This window comes from Mesoplodon densirostris, chromosome 7 (genome assembly GCF_025265405.1).
Source record: "Mesoplodon densirostris isolate mMesDen1 chromosome 7, mMesDen1 primary haplotype, whole genome shotgun sequence".
Classification (NCBI taxonomy): domain Eukaryota; kingdom Metazoa; phylum Chordata; class Mammalia; order Artiodactyla; family Ziphiidae; genus Mesoplodon; species Mesoplodon densirostris.
This window is the reverse complement of record NC_082667.1, coordinates 78,268,265-78,287,598: the sequence shown is the minus strand read 5'-3', so window position 1 is coordinate 78,287,598 and position 19,334 is coordinate 78,268,265. Positions and strand designations below refer to the sequence as shown.

General features: G+C 47.9%; 1 protein-coding gene and 1 pseudogene across 1 annotated transcript in view; both read right to left on the bottom strand.

Annotated features, from left to right (window-relative positions):
* Positions 1–19,334, bottom strand: part of LOC132494212 (centrosomal protein of 78 kDa-like) — a 142,531-nt pseudogene that overhangs the window by 26,526 nt on the left and 96,671 nt on the right.
* LOC132493380 (BCL-6 corepressor-like) overlaps positions 7,770–19,334 on the bottom strand; it is a 43,682-nt gene continuing 32,117 nt past the window's right edge. The window contains 11 exon segments of the mRNA XM_060103841.1: positions 7,770–8,262; positions 9,685–9,841; positions 10,012–10,074; positions 10,516–10,661; positions 12,040–12,206; positions 17,092–17,325; positions 17,574–17,755; positions 18,341–18,604; positions 18,607–18,671; positions 18,673–18,682; positions 19,027–19,272. Of these exon segments, the coding sequence (XP_059959824.1) occupies positions 7,971–8,262; positions 9,685–9,841; positions 10,012–10,074; positions 10,516–10,661; positions 12,040–12,206; positions 17,092–17,325; positions 17,574–17,755; positions 18,341–18,604; positions 18,607–18,671; positions 18,673–18,682; positions 19,027–19,272 (1,826 nt within the window). The 3' untranslated portion in view covers positions 7,770–7,970.

The window sequence follows — 19,334 nt, the reverse complement described above, 5'->3', positions numbered from 1 at the left end:
CTTCCTCAGAAACCTAAGATGCCATCTTGCAGACTGCCCACAGTGGCTACTATTTTGGCAGCAGCAAAGGTCAACTTTAAACATTTTGCATCTAAAGTGGCTTTGGAGACCTTTGGATACAAAGTACAGTCTGAGCGCCGTCCAGACCCTTAGGTACCTAAAGAGAATCTAAGATATCAAACCAGAGCATCCAAGATAACAAACCAAGTCCTGATATTCCCTCAAAAGCTGCTCCTCCCATCAGCCCCCTTCTTCTAAGTGATACTACCCAGTTGCACACATAATCAACGACTTGTCTCCTTGTTACTATTTCCTTCATACCTCACATCTATCTGCAGGTCTTGATAGCTACACCCTCAAAACACAACCTGAATTCAGCCACTTTTCACTTGCTGCCAACTTCCAACCTAACCTAGGCCATAAACATCTCTTATTTGGAGCACTGTGATAGTCTCCTAACTGGTCTCCCTGTTCCTCTTCTTTTTTTTTGCGGTACACGGGCCTCTCAGTGTTGTGGCCTCTCCCGTTGCGGAGCACAGGCTCCGGACGCGCAGGCTCAGCGGCCATGGCTCACGGGCCCAGTCGCTCCGCGGCATGCGGGATCTTCCCAGACCGGGGCACGAACCCGCGTCCCCTGCATCGGCAGGCGGATTCTCAACCACGGCGCCACCAGGGAAGCCCCCTGTTCCTCTTCTTTATCCTCCCAAGTCCCTTCTCTATACCAGGTCACCTTATTCAGATACGATTTGGATCATGCCTTTTTCCAGTTCAAACCCCTCTACTCATTTAGAATAATCCACATCTTTACTCTGGCCTTCAAGACTTTACAAGAGCAGACCCCTGGCTAGCTCCTTGACCTCATGTCATACCACACTCTTCTTCACTCGGTACTCTGCCCAGATTGGCCTCCTTGCTTTTCCTTAAATACGCCACCCACCTACATGCCTACATACTCATTGCCTCCTTGTCCTGGAATGTGCTTACTCCACATCTTCCATGGCTTGCTCCTCTCTTCATTCAGGTCTCCGTTCAAATGCCACTTCTCCAGTGAAGCTGTCCCCTAACAAACCTATCCAATGGAGTCCTACCTGCTCTCCCTCACTCTCCTTACATTAAGATACTTCTGCACTTCCTACTCTCTAAAATTATATGACTTATCTGTTTACTCATTTCTATCTGATCTCCTTCACTAGAATGTAAGCTCCATGAGGGCAAGACTTTTGTCTGTCTGGTTCACTGCTTTATCCCTAGTCCCTAAACCCGTATCTGGCACACAGAAGATGATTACAAAATTACTTGTGAATCTGACAATGAATAAAGTACTCCTGGCAAGAATTCAGAGGTTGCACAGGAAAGAAAGAATGCTCTTGGTGGAAGCAGGCTTAGTATCTAGGTTCACCTCTATTCAGAGTAGAGATAAGAAAAATTTACAAGTATAATTCACTTTAATTAGTACATTAGCTGCTAAAAACATAAGGGAAGTGCAACACTAGAAAAGTACAGTTGAAGCTTGAACAACATGGGTTTGAACCTCGCGGGTCCACTGACACACGCATAGTTTTCAATACATACGTACTATCGTCCTACATGATCCAAGGTTGGTTGAATCCACAGATGTGGAACCACTGACTATAAACTTATACCCAGATCTTCAACTGCGTAGGGGTCGACACCCCTAAGCCCACGTTGTTCAAGGGCCAACTGGATATGATGAGGAAAGTTAAACACATTAAGTTTTAAAAAACTGTCAATACCTGAACAAATTCTTTTTGTTTTGCTATGTGTTCATCAATTTAAAAAAAGTGACCACATACCAACAAGCAGATTTTTTCTTATATCCAGAACGAGCAGAGTTCTGTTGGTTTCAAGGGCCTTTAGGAAAGCCTTTGCTCCTTCACTGGTGAGGCCGCACTGCTGCAGGTCAAGTGCTTTCGATGAAAGACAAAAGGTCACTTGCTAACTCTACAGACTTAACATATAGACAACTCTCATTTTCTCACGTGTGGAAGAGTCCTGCACAAGACAAGTCATGGCAGGTTTGTAATTTTGGGTATGGAAAAAAACAGAGACATATACGCACACACATAATGCATAATCCAATTTAAAACCTCTTCTTGGATGTGCAATGATAACCCTGGCTTTAGTACCAATAAATCAGACAACGTATTTTACAATTACAGAACTGAAGAATAACTGTATAGAACCTATGAGCAAAAAGCATCACAAAATGAATCTCAGTTCATAATTAGCAAGGGCGGCAGGGGCGTGTAAACCTCACAAGCAAAACCTGGTGGAGCTCAGAAATGCACTGCATTCTTTTGATCATGATCTTCAGCTCCAAATCACACTTGAAACTAGTTCAAAGGGGAAAACAAAATAGAAGAAATGTAATAACTGTTAGTTTTAGAGGAAAAAAAGACAAGTCTAAGAGGATACAAATAATAAAAACTTTCAACAATGTGTGAATAGAGAATACATACTAAAAACCTATCATGAAAGTATGATGGTCAAGAACCCTCGCAGTAAAAGGTCAGACAAAAATCAGAAAAACTGATCATGAATTCTAGTAGTTCTGGGGCTGAACAACCTACTCATTTAAACCAAAGGGATCATCACTAAAGCACAGGTATTAAAAACTATTACATGAAAGGAAACTATCATGAGTCTTGTTTAAGTGTTGTGTGGACCATCACATTAAAATAACTGGAGTCTTTCAACACCCCCATGACACACAGAAATAGCAAGTCAGACATACGGATCTGACAGGATATGATACAACCCTTACAAACTCTCACTACAGAAGAATGGACACAGGGTATAATTAACCAAATAGCCAAATTAATACAAACAGCCAGTAAACCTCACCAGTCAATCAAATGAATACAAAATAAAACACAATGTGGTTATTCTCCTATCAGATGAAGCCAAGATTCTGTAAGAAAAGCCTTTAAATAATGTCTATACCCTTTGGATCCAACAATTCTCTTTCTAAGAATTTAACCAAAAGAAACAGTCAGAGATATAGGTAAGGATATATATCAGAGTACTATTTGTAACTGAAAAACTGGACAAAGCTTATATACAAGAATGGATAAGCTATGTGCACTGTGGCATATTCATATAATGGAATACGGAACAATCACAAAAAATGATATAGGAGATGCAAATTTACTGACTTGCTAAAATGCTCATACTAAATTAATTGAAAAAAGTTATAAAATTTGGAGTAATCCCACTTGCATAGAAAATGGAGAGGTACTCATTTTTGTAGTTTTACGTTTTTTTACAAGTGCTACAGGCCAGCGTTTGTGAGAGGCAGGCTTCACATCTACTGTTGGGGTGGACTACAAATTGGCATAGCCTTTCTGGGTGGTAATTTGGCCATGTGTATCAAATGTCTTAAAAATAGGTCACACTTAGTCATTCCACTTGTAGTACCTTATTCTACAGAAGTAATCCCGATGGACACAGAGATGTATATACAACGTATTCACATTGTCTCTGACAGGGAAAAGCAAACTGTCTAAATAGAATTGCAAAGAATTGATTAAACTATGGGACATCAATACGACGCAATACTACATGATACATCATTAAGTGAAAAAAGCAGGAATATGAAATAGCAAGTATACTACAATTCTATTTTTGTAATCCCTAAGTGTACATATATATTTGTAGAAAAAAAAAGACTGAAAGTATATACGTCAAAATGAACAGTGATTATATCTGGGTATTAAAATGATAGGTAATTGTTCTCTTGTTACTCTGTATTTTCTGTAAAGGATATATGCAACTCTTAGAGAAAGTTGAAAAGCAAAATAAAAGCTATCAGTACAATGAGGCTATAAAAAATCCTATCACAATAGTATCATGCCAAAAGCTAAGCATATTTCATATTAAACATTCAATATTTTCAATTTTAGAATTTCCCTCTAAGCCATAAATCCTCACTAAGAGATTCTGCCAAAGCACTTGCACCCAGGTCACCAATGAGCGTGTTGCAGTTCAGAGTGATGTGCCTCAAACCAGCCATGCAGTCAAGATCAGGTCTCCTGGAATGAAGACTCTCAGCCCAGGTTTCTTCATGCCTTCTGGTAGTCTGATACTTCAAAGATTTAATGGGATGAAATTAAGATGCTTGAATAAGGAAACAGGGTGTGCCTGAGTATGGCTTCTTATGTCAGAGATTTACACACACACACAGATCAAGCATATATGCCAGGAGCATCAACCTGAGAAATTCAACAGTCACTTCTGGTTTACGAGTCCAGTGACCCAGATTCTGCTCGGTCAGTGATTAGATTCTAGCCACTGCATTTCCTATTTCTGAACACTTATGTAAAGTTGGACAACTCAATTACAGTCTATGAATTATTTTCCTTATCTTTTAAGTCAGGGAATTGGTTCTAAATTCTATCTTTGCTGAGGCCCTATATTTCATCATCCTGTCCTCCAATGGCCTCCAAACACCTGACTGGGCAAACCATAAGAAAACTTTTTAATATGCATCTTATTTATTAACAAATTATATATACAAAGTTCCATACATAGAATTTATGTACATGATAAACTACAGAGATTTTTAAAAATAATACAAAGGTAAAAAATGTTCTAATATTTTCTTTTCCTAACTCCTAAGGCATTATTTTATTTTACTTATTTTTTTATAAAGATTTATTTATTTGTTTGTTTGTTTGTTTGGCTGTGCCGGGTCTTTAGTTGCAGCATGCCGGATCTTTTAGTTGTGGCATGTGGGCTCTTAGTTATGGCAGGCACGTGGGATCTAGTTCCTTGAGCAGGGATCGAACCCAAGCCCCCTACATTGGGAGCACATAGTGTTAACCGCTGGACCGCCAGGGAAGTCTCAAGCATTATTTAAAAAACTATATTTACAAAATGTATCTCACATGCTACCTAGGGCGTGCACACAAGCTTTAGAGGCCTGGACTATGCAGAGCCAGTTTGATGTGCCTTGGGAAAATAATGGTTTGACATTTAAGCAAAAGTACTGTCTTGAAGACATTCAGTTCTTTATATTCATAAGGTAAATTTTGGTAACAGGGAACACTGACTGTCAATGAAAAAAGTCTTATTACATTCCTGAAAAAGTAAAAGACTCCAAGTGCCTTTGTTACTCTAAAAGGAAAATCATTAGTGTCATTTTTCTATTAACAATAACTTATTAAAGCTCCAAGCAGAAACAACAGCAATCACTTACACAGTGCTTAGTATGCGCCAGGCACTATTTATACAAATAAGTGCATTTAAATCTCATAACGAGGCATAGAGGTTAAGTGATTTGCCCATGGTCACGAGCTATGAAATGGGAGAAAGGGAATTTGAACCTAGGCCATTTGGCTTCCGCACCCAAGTTCCTGACTGTTTTCTACCTCAGGGGTCAATGGACTCGCCAGGTATAGGCTCAAAGAAGTTTTCAATTTTTAAAATCTAAATTTAAACATTTCCACATTTGTGGGCTATACAGTTTCTGTTGCAACGACTCTGCCCCACTGGTGTGGGGTGAAAGGAGCCATAACTACCATGTAAACAATGGGTGCGACTATGTTCCAGAAAAACTTCCTTTACAAAGCCAGGCGACGGGCTGGATCTGGCCCACCAGCCAGAGTTTACCTATCCCTGATCTGCACCATCAAACTATTAAAAAGCCTTCATGTCAAATTATTAACTAACTTTAGGCCTAAATACAGTCATTATAACCACTGTAAAGTTGTTAAGGCATTATTTTAAAAACTGTATTTACAAATTGCTGATGTACTGACTTTTATTAGTTTAAAAACTACAACAGCTAATAAACACTTGATTCATTTAAGTCTTGAAGACTAGAATGGAATAGTTTCTTCACAGTATTACAATAAAAGTTTTCAGTAAAAAAAATACATAAAAGTATTATTAGGTATTATATATTAAATCTCTTATTTCTAAAATTAAGTGGACTATCTTTACTAAATGGTAGAATCCCAAACTGAAAACTGGTCATATTCTTTCTGCAAAATAAAAGCTGTGCTCACATGTATCAAAAGACAAAAATTAGGGCTTCCCTGGTGGCACAGTGGTTGAGAGTCCGCCTGCCAATGCAGGGACATGGGTTCGTGCCCCGGTCCGGGAAGATCCCACATGCCGCGGAGCGGCCAGGCCCGTGAGCCATGGCCGCTGAGCCTGCGCGTCCAGAGCCTGTGCTCCACAACGGGAGAGGCCACAACAGTACCACACGCACACACACACACAAAAAGACAAAAATTAACTGCCCTCTGTATCAATATATTAATGTGTTTCAATCACATATGTTTTCATGAAAATTTAAACATAAAATCACCTTTAAGATCTAGGCCATGGGATCTGCTCCATGCCATGTCAGAATACACCCCGTGAAGTTTACTTAACTTGTCTTAAGTGTGATAGAATTCTTTATACCTTGACAAATAACTAAAAGGAAAAAAAAAAAAAACCCCCACACACAATAAGATGAAGAGCCTATACATTTGTCCATCTTGACTTATTTGCTTTTCTTGAGTCAGTTGCAAGTTTATAGCCACATTCTCAAAATCATTAACTACAATCTTCCCAAACAGGCAATTGACGAACAGATGCATTCTAAAACTTGTCAGTAACAAAGTGCTATTCCAGTTTACAGCAACAGTTTAATTCTATTTAGATACTAAAACTGAATACACTGAATACTGCAAACTTGATTCCCAACCACTCAGCAAAGTACTACATACCTTTTCAGATATAGGAAAAAAAAGAAAAAAAAGAAAAAGCATACAATTCTTCCTAGTTTCATTTCCAAAGATACATCCCAATCTTAATGATCAATCAGCAATTTAAACGTCAACTATAAACCCAGTATACTGCTGCTATGCAGTGTACTAGAGCAATAGAAGAGAGAGGACCTCAAACCCTCTGTTCCCTCAAATTCAAAGGCAGGCTTCCTGACCCCTCCAGACCACTACCGGACACAGGGAAGGCACACTAATGTTTCAGGACCCCAACCAACAGTCACCTGCTTTGTGATTACTTCCGTGACACACCCCTCACCAACACCACTGAGTTTGCTGCTCCTACGGGACGTTACATGTATTTACTATGTTAACACATACCACAGTGCATCATAATTATGATTGCAGATAGATGTTCTAACAAGAGAATGATGACTTTTTTGCTCTTTATATCTTGCTATTTCCCTTCCCATAATATTTCTTGAAGCGAAACCATAAAATATAGACAAACACAAAAAACAGAAAATATACAAAACGTGTGCTTTGCACCTTAACGCAAACTTAAGTAAAATGAGTTCTGACAGTATCCAGCATGACAAACTTCCATGGTACAAATGAGAATGGACCAAGGTTTGAGCAGGTACAGGAGACAATCCAGGCATGAACAACACCAAGGAAAGGTAGACAGGAAGTAACATGGTGTGTAGGAAATCACGAGACCAGTCTGATGGGAAGAGACTTAAACAAGACTGAAACTCACTTTCTAAACCTCCATCTCCAATTGGACAATTCGCAGGACACAGGTGCACCAAAGTGGCCAATTTATTCAATCCCTTTAATATGGAGGAAGAGTTTAAAATTTTACTGGTTTAATTTGCCCCAAAAGCAACTCTCAACAGTTATGGCCTCTGTCGTCGGAGCTTTGTATGAAATTAAGTCCAAGTGTGGAGCTCCTTTGCCTTTTTTTTTTCTCCTTAAAAAAGAAAAGAAACAACTGTTCCGAGTAAAAACAAACATATTCCAAAGCATGTGTACATTGAAAAGTAAAGAAACTTTATTAACAACTTCATAAAAACTGACTTAAAATTTTAAAAAGAAAAAAACATGTTTTGAAGTCCTTCCGACTGGAGTCGTGTCTCATAGTGTCCTTTCTTTACAGAAATAGTTGTATTAGGACACATATGCACAAGGATTAACACCATGACACACTGTACACGGCGGGCCCCGGCGAGCTCACCAGTCGTCGTCTGAGTCCAGGTCTCTGGGGAGGATCCACTCCACGGATGAGCCCAGCAGAGTCTGAAGCTCGTTCGTGAACTCCACCAGATCTAAGAGCTCCTTACTTTCTGGATTAAAGGACTCCAGGTCTTTGGGGCAGGAGAATAAGCGACTTGCTGACACTTGCCGGCAGAACTCGGCCTCCGCGATGGTGACAATTTCCACATTTGGAAAATTGCAGCGGAATATGCAGGAGGACATTTGCAGTTTCCTGAGCAGGTCTGAGAGCAACAGCCAGTTACGAGGCCTACACCAGAGAAAGGACAGTGGTTTGAGTTTCCGGCAAAATCAGAGGCGCTCCCAACTATGAACTACCAGTCTCCTGGCGGTGAAAGGGCCTGCTACTTCCACTTTGATTACCCCACCCCCACCCCACTTCTCACTGTCCTTAGAAGATCTACTTCTTCTTCTTTTTTAATTTTATTTATTTATTTATTTTTGGCTGCGTTGGGCCTGTTGCTGCGCACAGGATTTCTCTAGTTGTGGCTCGCGGGCTCTAGAGCGCAGGCTCAGTAGCTGTGGCGCACGGGCTTAGTTGCTCCGTGGCATGTGGGATCTTCCCGGACCAGGGCTCGAACCTGTGTCCCCTGCACTGGCAGGCGGATTCTTAACCACTGTGCCACCAGGGAAGCCCGGAAGATCTACTTCTAGTGGGGGAACTCTGGACTCATGTGCATGTGTTAAGAGACCACCTAGGGCGGATCAGCCAACTTAGACAAAAGCAGGAGCAGCGCCCCTGAACCAGCCTCGTTGCAGGCCACCCCAGTGCTGCCTTGGCTCTGGTCACAACTCAGGTCACCCCTCTCCAAGTAAGTGCACCCCGTTCTAGTCACTGGGGAAAACCAGTCTGTATGCCAATCCAAGAGAGATGGCAAACACCTCTTTGACCTCTCCTCTCCACCGGCCCTCATGGAGAGAGCATGAGAAACACTCGAGGTCACCTGGCTTTCCTTTCGTTTCCCACACCTCCAACCCGCCCCTCAATGCTGCCGGGAGTGAGGCTTTTTCCAGAAGGGAGGTGGTACAATCCTTCCTGATACCCTGCCACGCTTTATCATCTCTATCCCGAATAGAATGTCACCACAAAGGCAGACACGTTCCCAGCCTCAGAGTCCAAGGAGGATGCTACTCCTTAAGCACCGGGGTCAACACACAGCAGAGCAAGGTCTCCTGATATGTTCACTCCGAAGGGTTGGTCATGGGGCACAGTGGCCCGACCGTGGGGACAAGACTCGATCTAAGCAAATCTGAAGACACATAAGATCCCAGGTGCCACATACGGCTTTCTCTAATCTTATACGACAAGAGGGTACACATCAGTATCGTCCCGTGGACCTCACGCACCTTGGAAGGCCCCTATGGTAGCCGTTTGGGGAGGATCCCTTCCCCAAGCGTTTAGTGACTGAAACTGTGCAATTGCAGTCGCTGACTCCCGTGTCCTTTGGGCTCTAGGGGTGTGTTCCAATGAGGGCAGTTGGCTGGGGAGCCCTCCCACCCCCCAAACTTTTCTGGAAAAGTTCCACTGCATTATGTGAGGTCGCTGGACACTTGGTGAGGAATTCACTCACCCCCCAACCCATCCACCCTCATCTGCTGAAGGGGATTTCTAACTCCTGCCACCCCACAGAGCAGCTGGGCTGGCTCTCGACCACACGCTGGCCACGCTCACCCCTGAGCGACGGACACCTGGACGTTATAACACGGCAAAAGGGGTTCTTCAGAAAATTCAGATTCCAATAGGTCACCATAGGCCTCGTTGTTGTCATCCTGGTCCTCCGGTCCTGGGGGATTTGTTAAAACATCGTAACCACTTTCATCATCTGGTTCTAACCGGGGGGGCAAACAAGAGAGAGGTCAGTAAGCTGGAGCAAGATTCCAGCTGTTCGCCAAAAAGGACCCTGGGAAAATTCTTTCCCAAGCAAGTTCTGCTCACAGCACCACCCCCACCCCCACCCCCACCCCCACCTGCCCAACTGAAACGAACAAGGCTGCTCACCACACACACAGCTGCCAGAGAACTCCGAAGAGTCGTCAGGAGCCTGCAGGTTATTTAAACAGTCTGGAGAGAGAGGGGGAGAGAGAGAGAGAGAGAGAGAGAGAAACAAGATAACGCCTGCTGGTAAGAGGCAAATGCTGCTGGAGTTCGGGAACAGCTCACGCTGGGGCTGGTGTCACCTCCTGACAAGTCCCACTGCACACGCCTCCAGGTATCTGACTGAAACCTCCCCACGCGTCCACCCGCCTTCCTGAGGGACTGCCCGCCTCACCGCCCCAGCCTGCCAAACAAAAGCTAGCCTGGCTAGCTAAGAGTTTTCCAGCCCCCCACCTCGCAAAACTCAAAGTATGTATCTCTTCTTTGACAGACTAACGTTGGGCCGCTTCTCCCAGTAAAGGGTCACTTAGAGTAAACGGGGGGTGGGGGTAGGGGGAACCCAGGTGAAAGGCTGTGAAGTCACCGTCTAGATGCTTGAACAAGACCGTGTCTTGACCTCTGCTGTACCTGTTAAGAACTTCTCCAGAAGTTCGCTGTGGTTCACTTTCTTGATGGTTCTACCTGAGTACGTAGCCAGGGTAGGATCAGCACCGTAGGAGAGGAGCAAGCGGACAATTTCGAGATGATCATTCTTGACAGCATCGTGGAGAGGCCTAGGAGAGGTGAGGGGGATTACACCTGTGCACGCGACGCTTGCTTCTAAGGACACGGGGCAAAATCGAGCGTGTGCGGCCAAGCCTCGTAGGCGCGCTATTTCACCGAGGAGGTGAGTGTACGGTCGCTGCGACAAATTACTCTGTTATTTCAACACATAACCCTTTACGGGACAGGTGAAGGGACCATCTCAGGCCTAATTCTTCAATGCAAATCTCTCTTAATGCATGGCCCAAGGAGGAACTCAGGCCACGATGAAAACGTTTACAATGAACTTTAATAGTGACAGACTGTAAGAAGGTAACATACGGCGGGGTGGGGGGAAGAACCCCAGCACCACGGAAGCAGATACGACAAGCCATTGTTACACCATTACAAACAAAACCCAAAAAGTGCAGTTTGTAAAAGAAACTAGGGGCAAAGTGGAACCTCTCCTGAAACCAATTTGGAGATGAGTGATCAACCCTCTCGCCCAGAAGCAGTCGACAGGCAGGGCGAGTTCTCAGGAGGATACAGAGTCCTCCTGCCCGTGTCCGCTGGGGTCAGGAACACTGTCCGCAGTCCCATCCAGAAAGGATGCTATTTGGAAACCACGAACCACCAAATACCTTACGGTTTTTTTTTTTTTTTTTTCTTTTTGCAGTATGCGGGCCTCTCACTGTTGTGGCCTCTCCCATTGCGGAGCACAGGCTCCGGATGCGCAGGCCCAGCGGCCATGGCTCACGGGCCCAGCCGCTCCGCGGCATATGGGATCCTCCCAGACCGGGGCACGAACCCGTATCCCCTGCATCGGCAGGCGGACTCTTAACCACTGCGCCACCAGGGAGGCCCTACCTTACGGTTTTGCTAATGTTATGACTGTCAGGAAAGCCCCAGTGCCCTGCCTCGTGGTGGCATCCCAGGTACAACCAGGAAGATGCTTGGGCTGACTCACACCTGGGCCTCTGGCCAATAAACCGAGGTCAAGGACAGAGTGGGGGCCAGGCCCGGGGATGTGGGTGGACACGGCAGGTCCTATCAAGCCAGTTGCCACTGGACCTGTCTGTACTCCTGCAACTTTCAACTCACATATATGTTCAAGATTGAGATTCAACAGACGCTGGTGAAGAGTCCAGGGTCTTAAAAGAGAACACCCCTGATTATTCATGCAGGCTCAACATTTTCAGGGACTTCTGTCCATAAGAGCGTCACAGACTTTTAAAGTTCTATGTAAATTTGCCAGAAAGATCTGTGCGATTCCATTCTAGAGGACTCCGCCATCAGTGTGCTTACATGGCACTCACTCTCCATCTTTCCTTCTGGGGTTCCCCGCACACCCTGAGAACCACTGCCTATGCCCCAGCAGGGTCAGGCCAAGAGCGCAAGACCGTCACTGACCCGGTTCCATCCTGGGCACTGCAGTTGACATCAGCGCCATATTCAAGGAGGTGTCGTACGATGTTGAGCCAACCTCTTGCACAAGCCTCGTGCAGGGCACAGTAACCCGCGTTGTCGCGGTGGTTCACATCACAAATCTTGTTCTCCAGGCAGTACAAGACCACTTCCTACGGGGAGGGGAGAGGAGAGGAGAGGAGATACCATCAGACCACCATACAGTGAACCTTGTAAGGGTGACCTCCCCATAGCTTGGCGGTGCCCACTTTCAAAGGCATACGTCCTTGGGGCCAAAAGCCCACCATGGCGCGGGCAGGCGGCAGGCATCCTGCTGGGGGGCGAGAGTGCGTGAGAAGGGCTTGGAGATGCAGACAGTGTTGTCTAAGGCTCTGCTGCACCAGTGGCCTGGCCATGGGCAAGTTACCCTTGAACTTCTCCAAGCTTCCACAGGGCTGCTGAGAGGACGCCTTCGGATAGCGATGAAAGCCCTCAGCCCAGGGGCCGACGTGACCAGCACAGAGGTGTCACGGCTGCTAACATCTTAGATGACACATTGCCAAGCACAGACCATTCTCACTTGATGGGTCTGTTCAGTCGGTGGCAGTGGACGATAACACAAGTTTAGATAAAAGTATGGATGACCAACACTTAAAGAGAGCTTAAATCAGCCAGAGAACATTCCCCAGCTTAGAGAAGCAGGGACACCCAGGTCAGCTACATCCTCGCGCCCCCTGTTAAGACCCCCAATCAGAACCTGGGCCTCAGATGCTCTTGTCTGTATGTTAAGAAGAGTTAAAGAGAAGCTCTCTCCCTCCATCCTCGAGGAATGACACAAAATGCCTCCAATAACCCCACCCTCTATTTTGCCTCACTCCACCCTCTCGGGGCAGAATCAGTCTAATATTTTCATATTTCTTCAAGTTAATGACAGGAACCTGATACACCACAGGCTGCAACCTCCACATTTCAAGAATCAAATAAAACGTTCACCGCCCCCCCCCCGCCCCCAGAGATGTTCTGTGTCAACACTGTGCATTAGAATCACTGTTATTAACCTTATTTCTTTGGCTTGTTAAAATATTAATATGAACCACTCCCAGTAAGCAGAGCAGGAATTTATTCAATGTTTTATTACCTTAAGAAAGTTTTCAGACACATCGAAAGCATTTGCCACCAGAAAACACGTTACACTGTTTATACTGGGTAAGTTGTGCCCAGCAGAGAGCTGTCAGGTTCTGAGAGCTGGGAGTAGGCAGAACGTGCATGTGGCCCAACACATGGTCTGCTGGGTAAGGGGGGATGCGATGGGGTCAGAACAGGCCTCCTTGTGACATCTCTCAGGTAACTCATCTGTTATACCCAAAACGGGGGCCATTCTAGCCGCCCATAACTGCGAGATGGGTTCTGTAAAACCTTTTATGCCCTTTGGAGGACACGCCAATCAAAGGTGACCACTCACTTGGGAGCGAACTAGAATGTTCCATTTCCTTACCACGTGAACCCAATGGGGCATGCTGGTAAACCTGGCCATCGGTGCCCTGTTACTTCAGGTCACTGCAGCAGCTCCCTTCCAAAACAAGAGGAGGAAGAGAAAAGGCACGCCCACGAATGCGTTTCTCCGTTTACATCCCAACCTGCCAGAAAGCCCACAATCCTCTGGGCTCCCAGGCCACCTGCCCCGAGCCCTGGTATCCAGGATACCGCATGAAGCTGCTGCTCTTTTAGCAGGCCCTCACTAGCCAGACTTGAGTGGACGGCTGCAAGCTAATGAGTTGTGTGCCCCAGCCAGGGAGAGGCCCTGTCACGTGGCTCTGGGATCAGGTCTGAACGCCACCAACTGCTGTGCACACATCAATTTACTCAATCCAGGGTTTATTTGCTGTGACAATCACGGCCTTCGCCTGGAAACCTTCATCACTACTAGGGCAGGTTCAAGGGTACCTAGAAATGAAAGGCCGTCCAAGCTGGTGGGTAAGTCAACTCTCTTCTCCTGGAAGCTGGCAGCAAAGGCAGCAGTAGCCCCACGGCCAGGTCAGACCTTTTGCCACGGGCTGTCCTAACTCAACCACGTCGATCCCACTGTTTACACAGTGCTTCTCATTTCCCCAGATGAGGACGTCTTCTGTCACCCGCAGGAACCCAGGAGATAGCAGGAAAGGAAGGTAGTACTATCCTCATTCAACACTTGGAAACTGAGGCCCAGAGATATTAAACCCCAAGTTCAATTAACATGAAGTACTAGACCTATAACTCAGGTCTTTGGTACCTGGTCAGCTGGGAAGATTCAAAAGGCCCAAGAGGGCCCCAGTTAGAGGGATGCAATCCAGCTGTGACGAGCATCCCACAGGCCTTCTCTGTTGGGGGTCAAGTGGGCTAACTACACTCTCCTAGCTAGGAGGGTGATGGCCTCTAAATGGATGGCAACCATCGCCACCAACACTTTCTCTAACTGAAAGGTGAAGAGGCGGGGCGAGTCTGTCGACGCAACACATTCCTTGGTTTATTTTCTCCGCTAGAAATAAACGGGAGTGTCTGAAGGGCAGCCCAGCCATTCCCAAGCAAAGTCAAACTGCTCTTGTCGGACAGCTCTCCGTTCAGCAGCTATAAGCCGAATGCCATTACCCGCAAAATGTAACTATAAAGGTCATAAGCCCGACGTTGTTAATTAATTAAATGCCTCATTAACTTTTTAAAAAACATGACATTCAATTCATAGAAAATTTAACCATCACCGCTAAAGGCACAAGCATGTGGTTGCACACGGGCGTTTCAGCCTAAGAAATAGAAGCCTTTTTCCCAGGAGGGAAAGGTTTGAGGTCTTTGGCCACGCAAGTGATCTATTTAATGCGGATCTGAAGCCAGAGTGTGTTTCTAAACTTCCAGAACCACATTATCATGACATAAAGCTCAGACAGCCTTTATACTGCACATGGTATCTTTGGCTAAGCAGAAGAAAATAACCAAGAATGCTGAAGACAAACTTCAGGAAAACCCTCCCAAACCACACCCTTATCTGCTTAAGCAAACTGTCCTTCAATTTTAAAAGGTTGAAGCTGCCACATCTCCCAACTGGGCCATCATCCCAACATTTAAAATTCTGCCCCGAGAAATCCCAGGAAGTTGGATTCAAAGTTGAAAGCGTTCATCTACTTGTCACAATGCTCAGCATCAACACTGGTGATCTGTGGAATCTACATATTGAAATTTACATTTGAAGAAAAAAACAAATCCCACCGTAAACATTCCCAAGGCTTCCTGTGCAATCAAAGGCCAGGTAGCCTAAAAAAGTATGGATCAAGTGCCCCTTGGTCCAGGCCTCAGAGCCACCAAACCAAAATGGAAACTGTCTTAGAGGACCAACGAGGGTCTTTTGACGTCTCTGGTCCCAAAGGGAGGCTGCTGGAAATGATGCCAAGTTCACAGGTGGGGCTCGGAGCCCCGCCCTCCACGGCGGGTGCAGCAGCACCCCGCCCCCCCATCTCCGGCATTTGCTGGAAGCGGGAGTCTGCTTTCTCAACCCTAACCCAAAAGTTGGGGTTAGGGGTCTCCCCCCGACCTCCAGCGTTTGCTGGAAGCAAGGAGACTATCTTCTCAACCACGGGGGGTCTAGCTCAACACTATGTGCAACATCTGCCCTGTCCTCCTAGGCGCCCGCTCTCAGCTCTTGGGAAACCAACTGGGTGCTCCTTGGACTTCACCTGCAAGTAAGTGCGCTAACTACCACAAAGTGCTCTCTAGCTAATGGAGAGGTCTCCAAGAGACGTGTAGATATAAACAACAGCACATTCAACCCACAACAACAACAAAAAACACCCCCAAACTAAGCATAGACCTAGTGCTTCCAACTTCCCACCCACAGTCATGCCTTAGGGCCAAGGCAGGCACACTTCGAAGGGCTCACGGCACTATGGACCGGGGTGGGGGGACACGACGGGAGACGGGGGACAGGGGCACAGAGCTGGCTGAGGGTGTGGGCGCCAGGGCTCCGGGCCAGCCTGGGTCCTGCCACCCCAGTGCTCAGCCACACACCTCCACGCTCAGCCTGCTGAACCGTGTTTTACTGTCACCATTCAACTCCCAGAGGGCTGATGCCAGCACAGAAAAATGCCTTTGCCCTGTGGGCTATTACATCACAATTGCTACTGACAAGTATGGTGGGGGAACTGCACAGGGCAGGGAGAGTCATCTGTCTCACAGAGGTTTTGAACTGTAAAAAGGGCAATTCCAGTGTGAGCCAGTCTTGCTGAGGAGCGTGGTGGGCTGTGGAGCACTGCTGGATTGCTACCTGTACGGGTATCAGCTAACCCCTCTGAGGCTCAGTTTCCTCATCCGAGAGTGGGCTAGTACTCGTTACTCCCAAGTGAAGATGTTAAAAGGGCGAAAGGAGTTACTACAGATCACACGGGCTTAGGCAGATATCAGCTATCTTTCTATGTTGCTCTAGCAATAGAGGCTGTCACTGTCATCAGCCGGGCTGGGTTGGGATACAGCAGTGTGGACAGGGAGTTCTGTGCAAGGCTCAACCCCTGCTCCCCGCCCATCAGCCCTCGGCTCCCGTGCCCTCTCAGAAAGAGACTGCTCAGGTCTGCCCCACTCCCACCCCTACTCTGCACAGACACTTCCCACCCGCTACCCCACAGGGGCATCACTCTGCCCCAAACAGCACAAGTTAGTAGAGCTAATAACTACTCTCCTTCTTGCTATTCAGAATCCAAAAGGGCTCATTAAAATTCCCCTGGTCGCCAAGCCCTGGGTTAGGTCAGATTTTGTATCAGAGATAAGTGAGCCGGACTGGCTGAAGCAGCCTACCTGCCTGAACGGGAACGGAACATCAGAGATGCCTGCCTTTCTTTTCACACCACGACTGAACAAGCCACCAAAGAGCCCGCAGTGTGAGCGGGGCCAACGCAAACACCCTGCTGGAACACCCAGCCCAGCCCGCCACGTGGAGGGGGCTGGGCTCTGAGACCCAACCCCATCCCCAGCCAGTGTGTCCCCCACCCAAGGAGCAGCAGCCGGCGGATCCTGATCCGGGGCACCCACAAGGATGCTCACCTCGTAGCCAAGCCGGGAGGCCTGCTGTAGGAGGGTCTCGCCTGCGTTCTTATTGACAATAAGTCTCCGCGCTTCCGGTGGCATCGGGCGGGACTGGGTGGTCTCTGGAGGGGAGCTTGAGCGTGTCAGCTGCGAGGCCTGGGAAGCTGGTAACAATTGCTGCAAACGGTCCAAGGGCTTCTGGTCCTGCTTGGCCGGCGAAAGATCATAGTCGGAACTGGGCTCAGGCCGCTCCTGAGTGGAGGAAAGCACTTTTCCTCCTCTCCGTCTGAGGGAGGCGGGGCGCGAGGAAGGGCCTACATTTTTACTAGCTGGAAACTTCACCGCCACCCAGGAGACAGGTCCCCTAGGAAGGGGCAGGGACGTTTTGGGGGGAGGGGTTCAGGAAAAGGAAAGCTTTGTCCCCAGAAGCAGAGAAGTAGGCAGGCGGGATGTGCCTGCACAGGCCCGGGGGGCGGGGGAGAGCCAGGGGCAAGAGGTACCTTGCCATCCGCATTGTCCACGTAGGAGTCCCCTGGCAGCGGCAAGCCCCGCCTGGGCTCCTGAGGGATCAAATGCTTGGTTTTGCACGGTCGCTTCCCGGATGGTTTCTCGCTGTTGTTGGTGTATTTCTGCGGCAGGGGCGAAGGCTGCCGAAACATTCCTTCGTCCATGCACAGCACATCTGTCAGTGGGAGAAGCAGCGGGCGTTACACAGTTGTAGCCGGTGAGGAAAGAAAAGCCCACTGTTAGCACTGATCGTTGGAGCAGCTTCAGTTTTTAAAGATATACCAATTATGTTTTCAAAGCACTAATATTTTAATTATCCCACATTCAACCGGCAAACAGGCTAACCCACGAAACGCCAAATGGCAAGTCGCTTCAAAGGGCCGCAAGACAGGGCAGAAGCCAGCCCTTCGTGCGCTCCCGTCCCCACCCGTGGGGGGCCTGGGTGCTCGGGACAGGGCGCCTGGGGACAGACAGCCTGAGGCTGGAATGAGGGCACTGACAAGCGCCCGGGGTCACCCAAGACTTCCCTTACTGCCCAGCTGCGGGCTGGGTGATGAGGAGCAGCCCAGGAAGTCGAGCTCCCGCCTCACTGTCCATTCCATAAGGAAGTGTGCAGGCTGAAAGGACCTCAGGAAGAAAACTCCCCGCTCGCCACACGCTACTCTTGTCAACTTGGATGGCGCTCAGGTCCCCTCCAGGGCCGTTTCCCACAGAGGGCGGGTGATCCACCCTCCAGGAGCGCCCCCCGCCCCGTGCGTACCTTGTTCATTGTCACTGCATTTAAGGGACTCCTCCAACCAGCTGCTGTTGCTTTTGGCCTCTGCCCTTTTCCTGCCAGGTTTTTCTTCGGAGATGCTATTGCCCTGGGGGGTGACCGCAGGCTGAACCGCCTGGGTCACTTCCTTCCTGCCCTGCCGGCCAGGTTTGCTCTCTGCTACCGACACCTGCTGCTCCCGCCGTTCTCTAAGGTGCAGCAAGCAGCGCTGCTTTCTGGGATGGAGCCCTGTTAATTCAATGCACACCTCAGGTTGGTCAGCTCACTATAATGTGGCTCTTCTAAGCGGTTAGAGGAACTGTTTGTCATTTCCCTCAGGCCAGTCAGCTAATGGAGAAATAACTACAAATTAATGAAGAAGCCCCACGGGGCGGGGGTGGGGGACAAACTGTCTTACACATCACTAACGGGTGGGGGAGGGGAGGGGTGTGGTCACTGTGTTGGCTGGAACTTGTCACCAAGTCTCGGGAGGGGGCCTATTTGCCTTTGGCCACCTTTGGGCTCCAGCCCCGCCACCTGGCTTTGGGGGGGTGGGGGGTGGGATGGGGGTGGGGGATGGGGAGGTGTGAGTGGCTCCCCCCAGGGCTCCAGGGTGGGACTGCAACTTTCAACTGCTCTGCTCCAGGACTGCCGTAGGGTGTCCTGCGGGCCCGAAGCCAAACCGAGCTCACCTTTGGAGACCCGTCTCCGCTTGGCTTTCAGCAGAGAGTCCTCCGGGAGCACAGTGGTCTCAGTGTGGTTCCTATCGCCAGACACCTTGCGCTTTCTGTTCAGCCGGAGGGTGGGGCTGCGTGACGCGTCCGGGGCCGCCTGGTCGGCGGGGGACTCTCTCGGGGGCTCCGTGTCCATGTCCTCAGGAAGATCACTGTCTTCTGGGGCTTCGAAGGGGTCAGGTTTGCTTCCATCATAACACTCCCCTAGGGGAGGGGAGACAACCCGGAAAGGAGGGAACAAAGGTCACCAGGAGCAGGCAGGACTC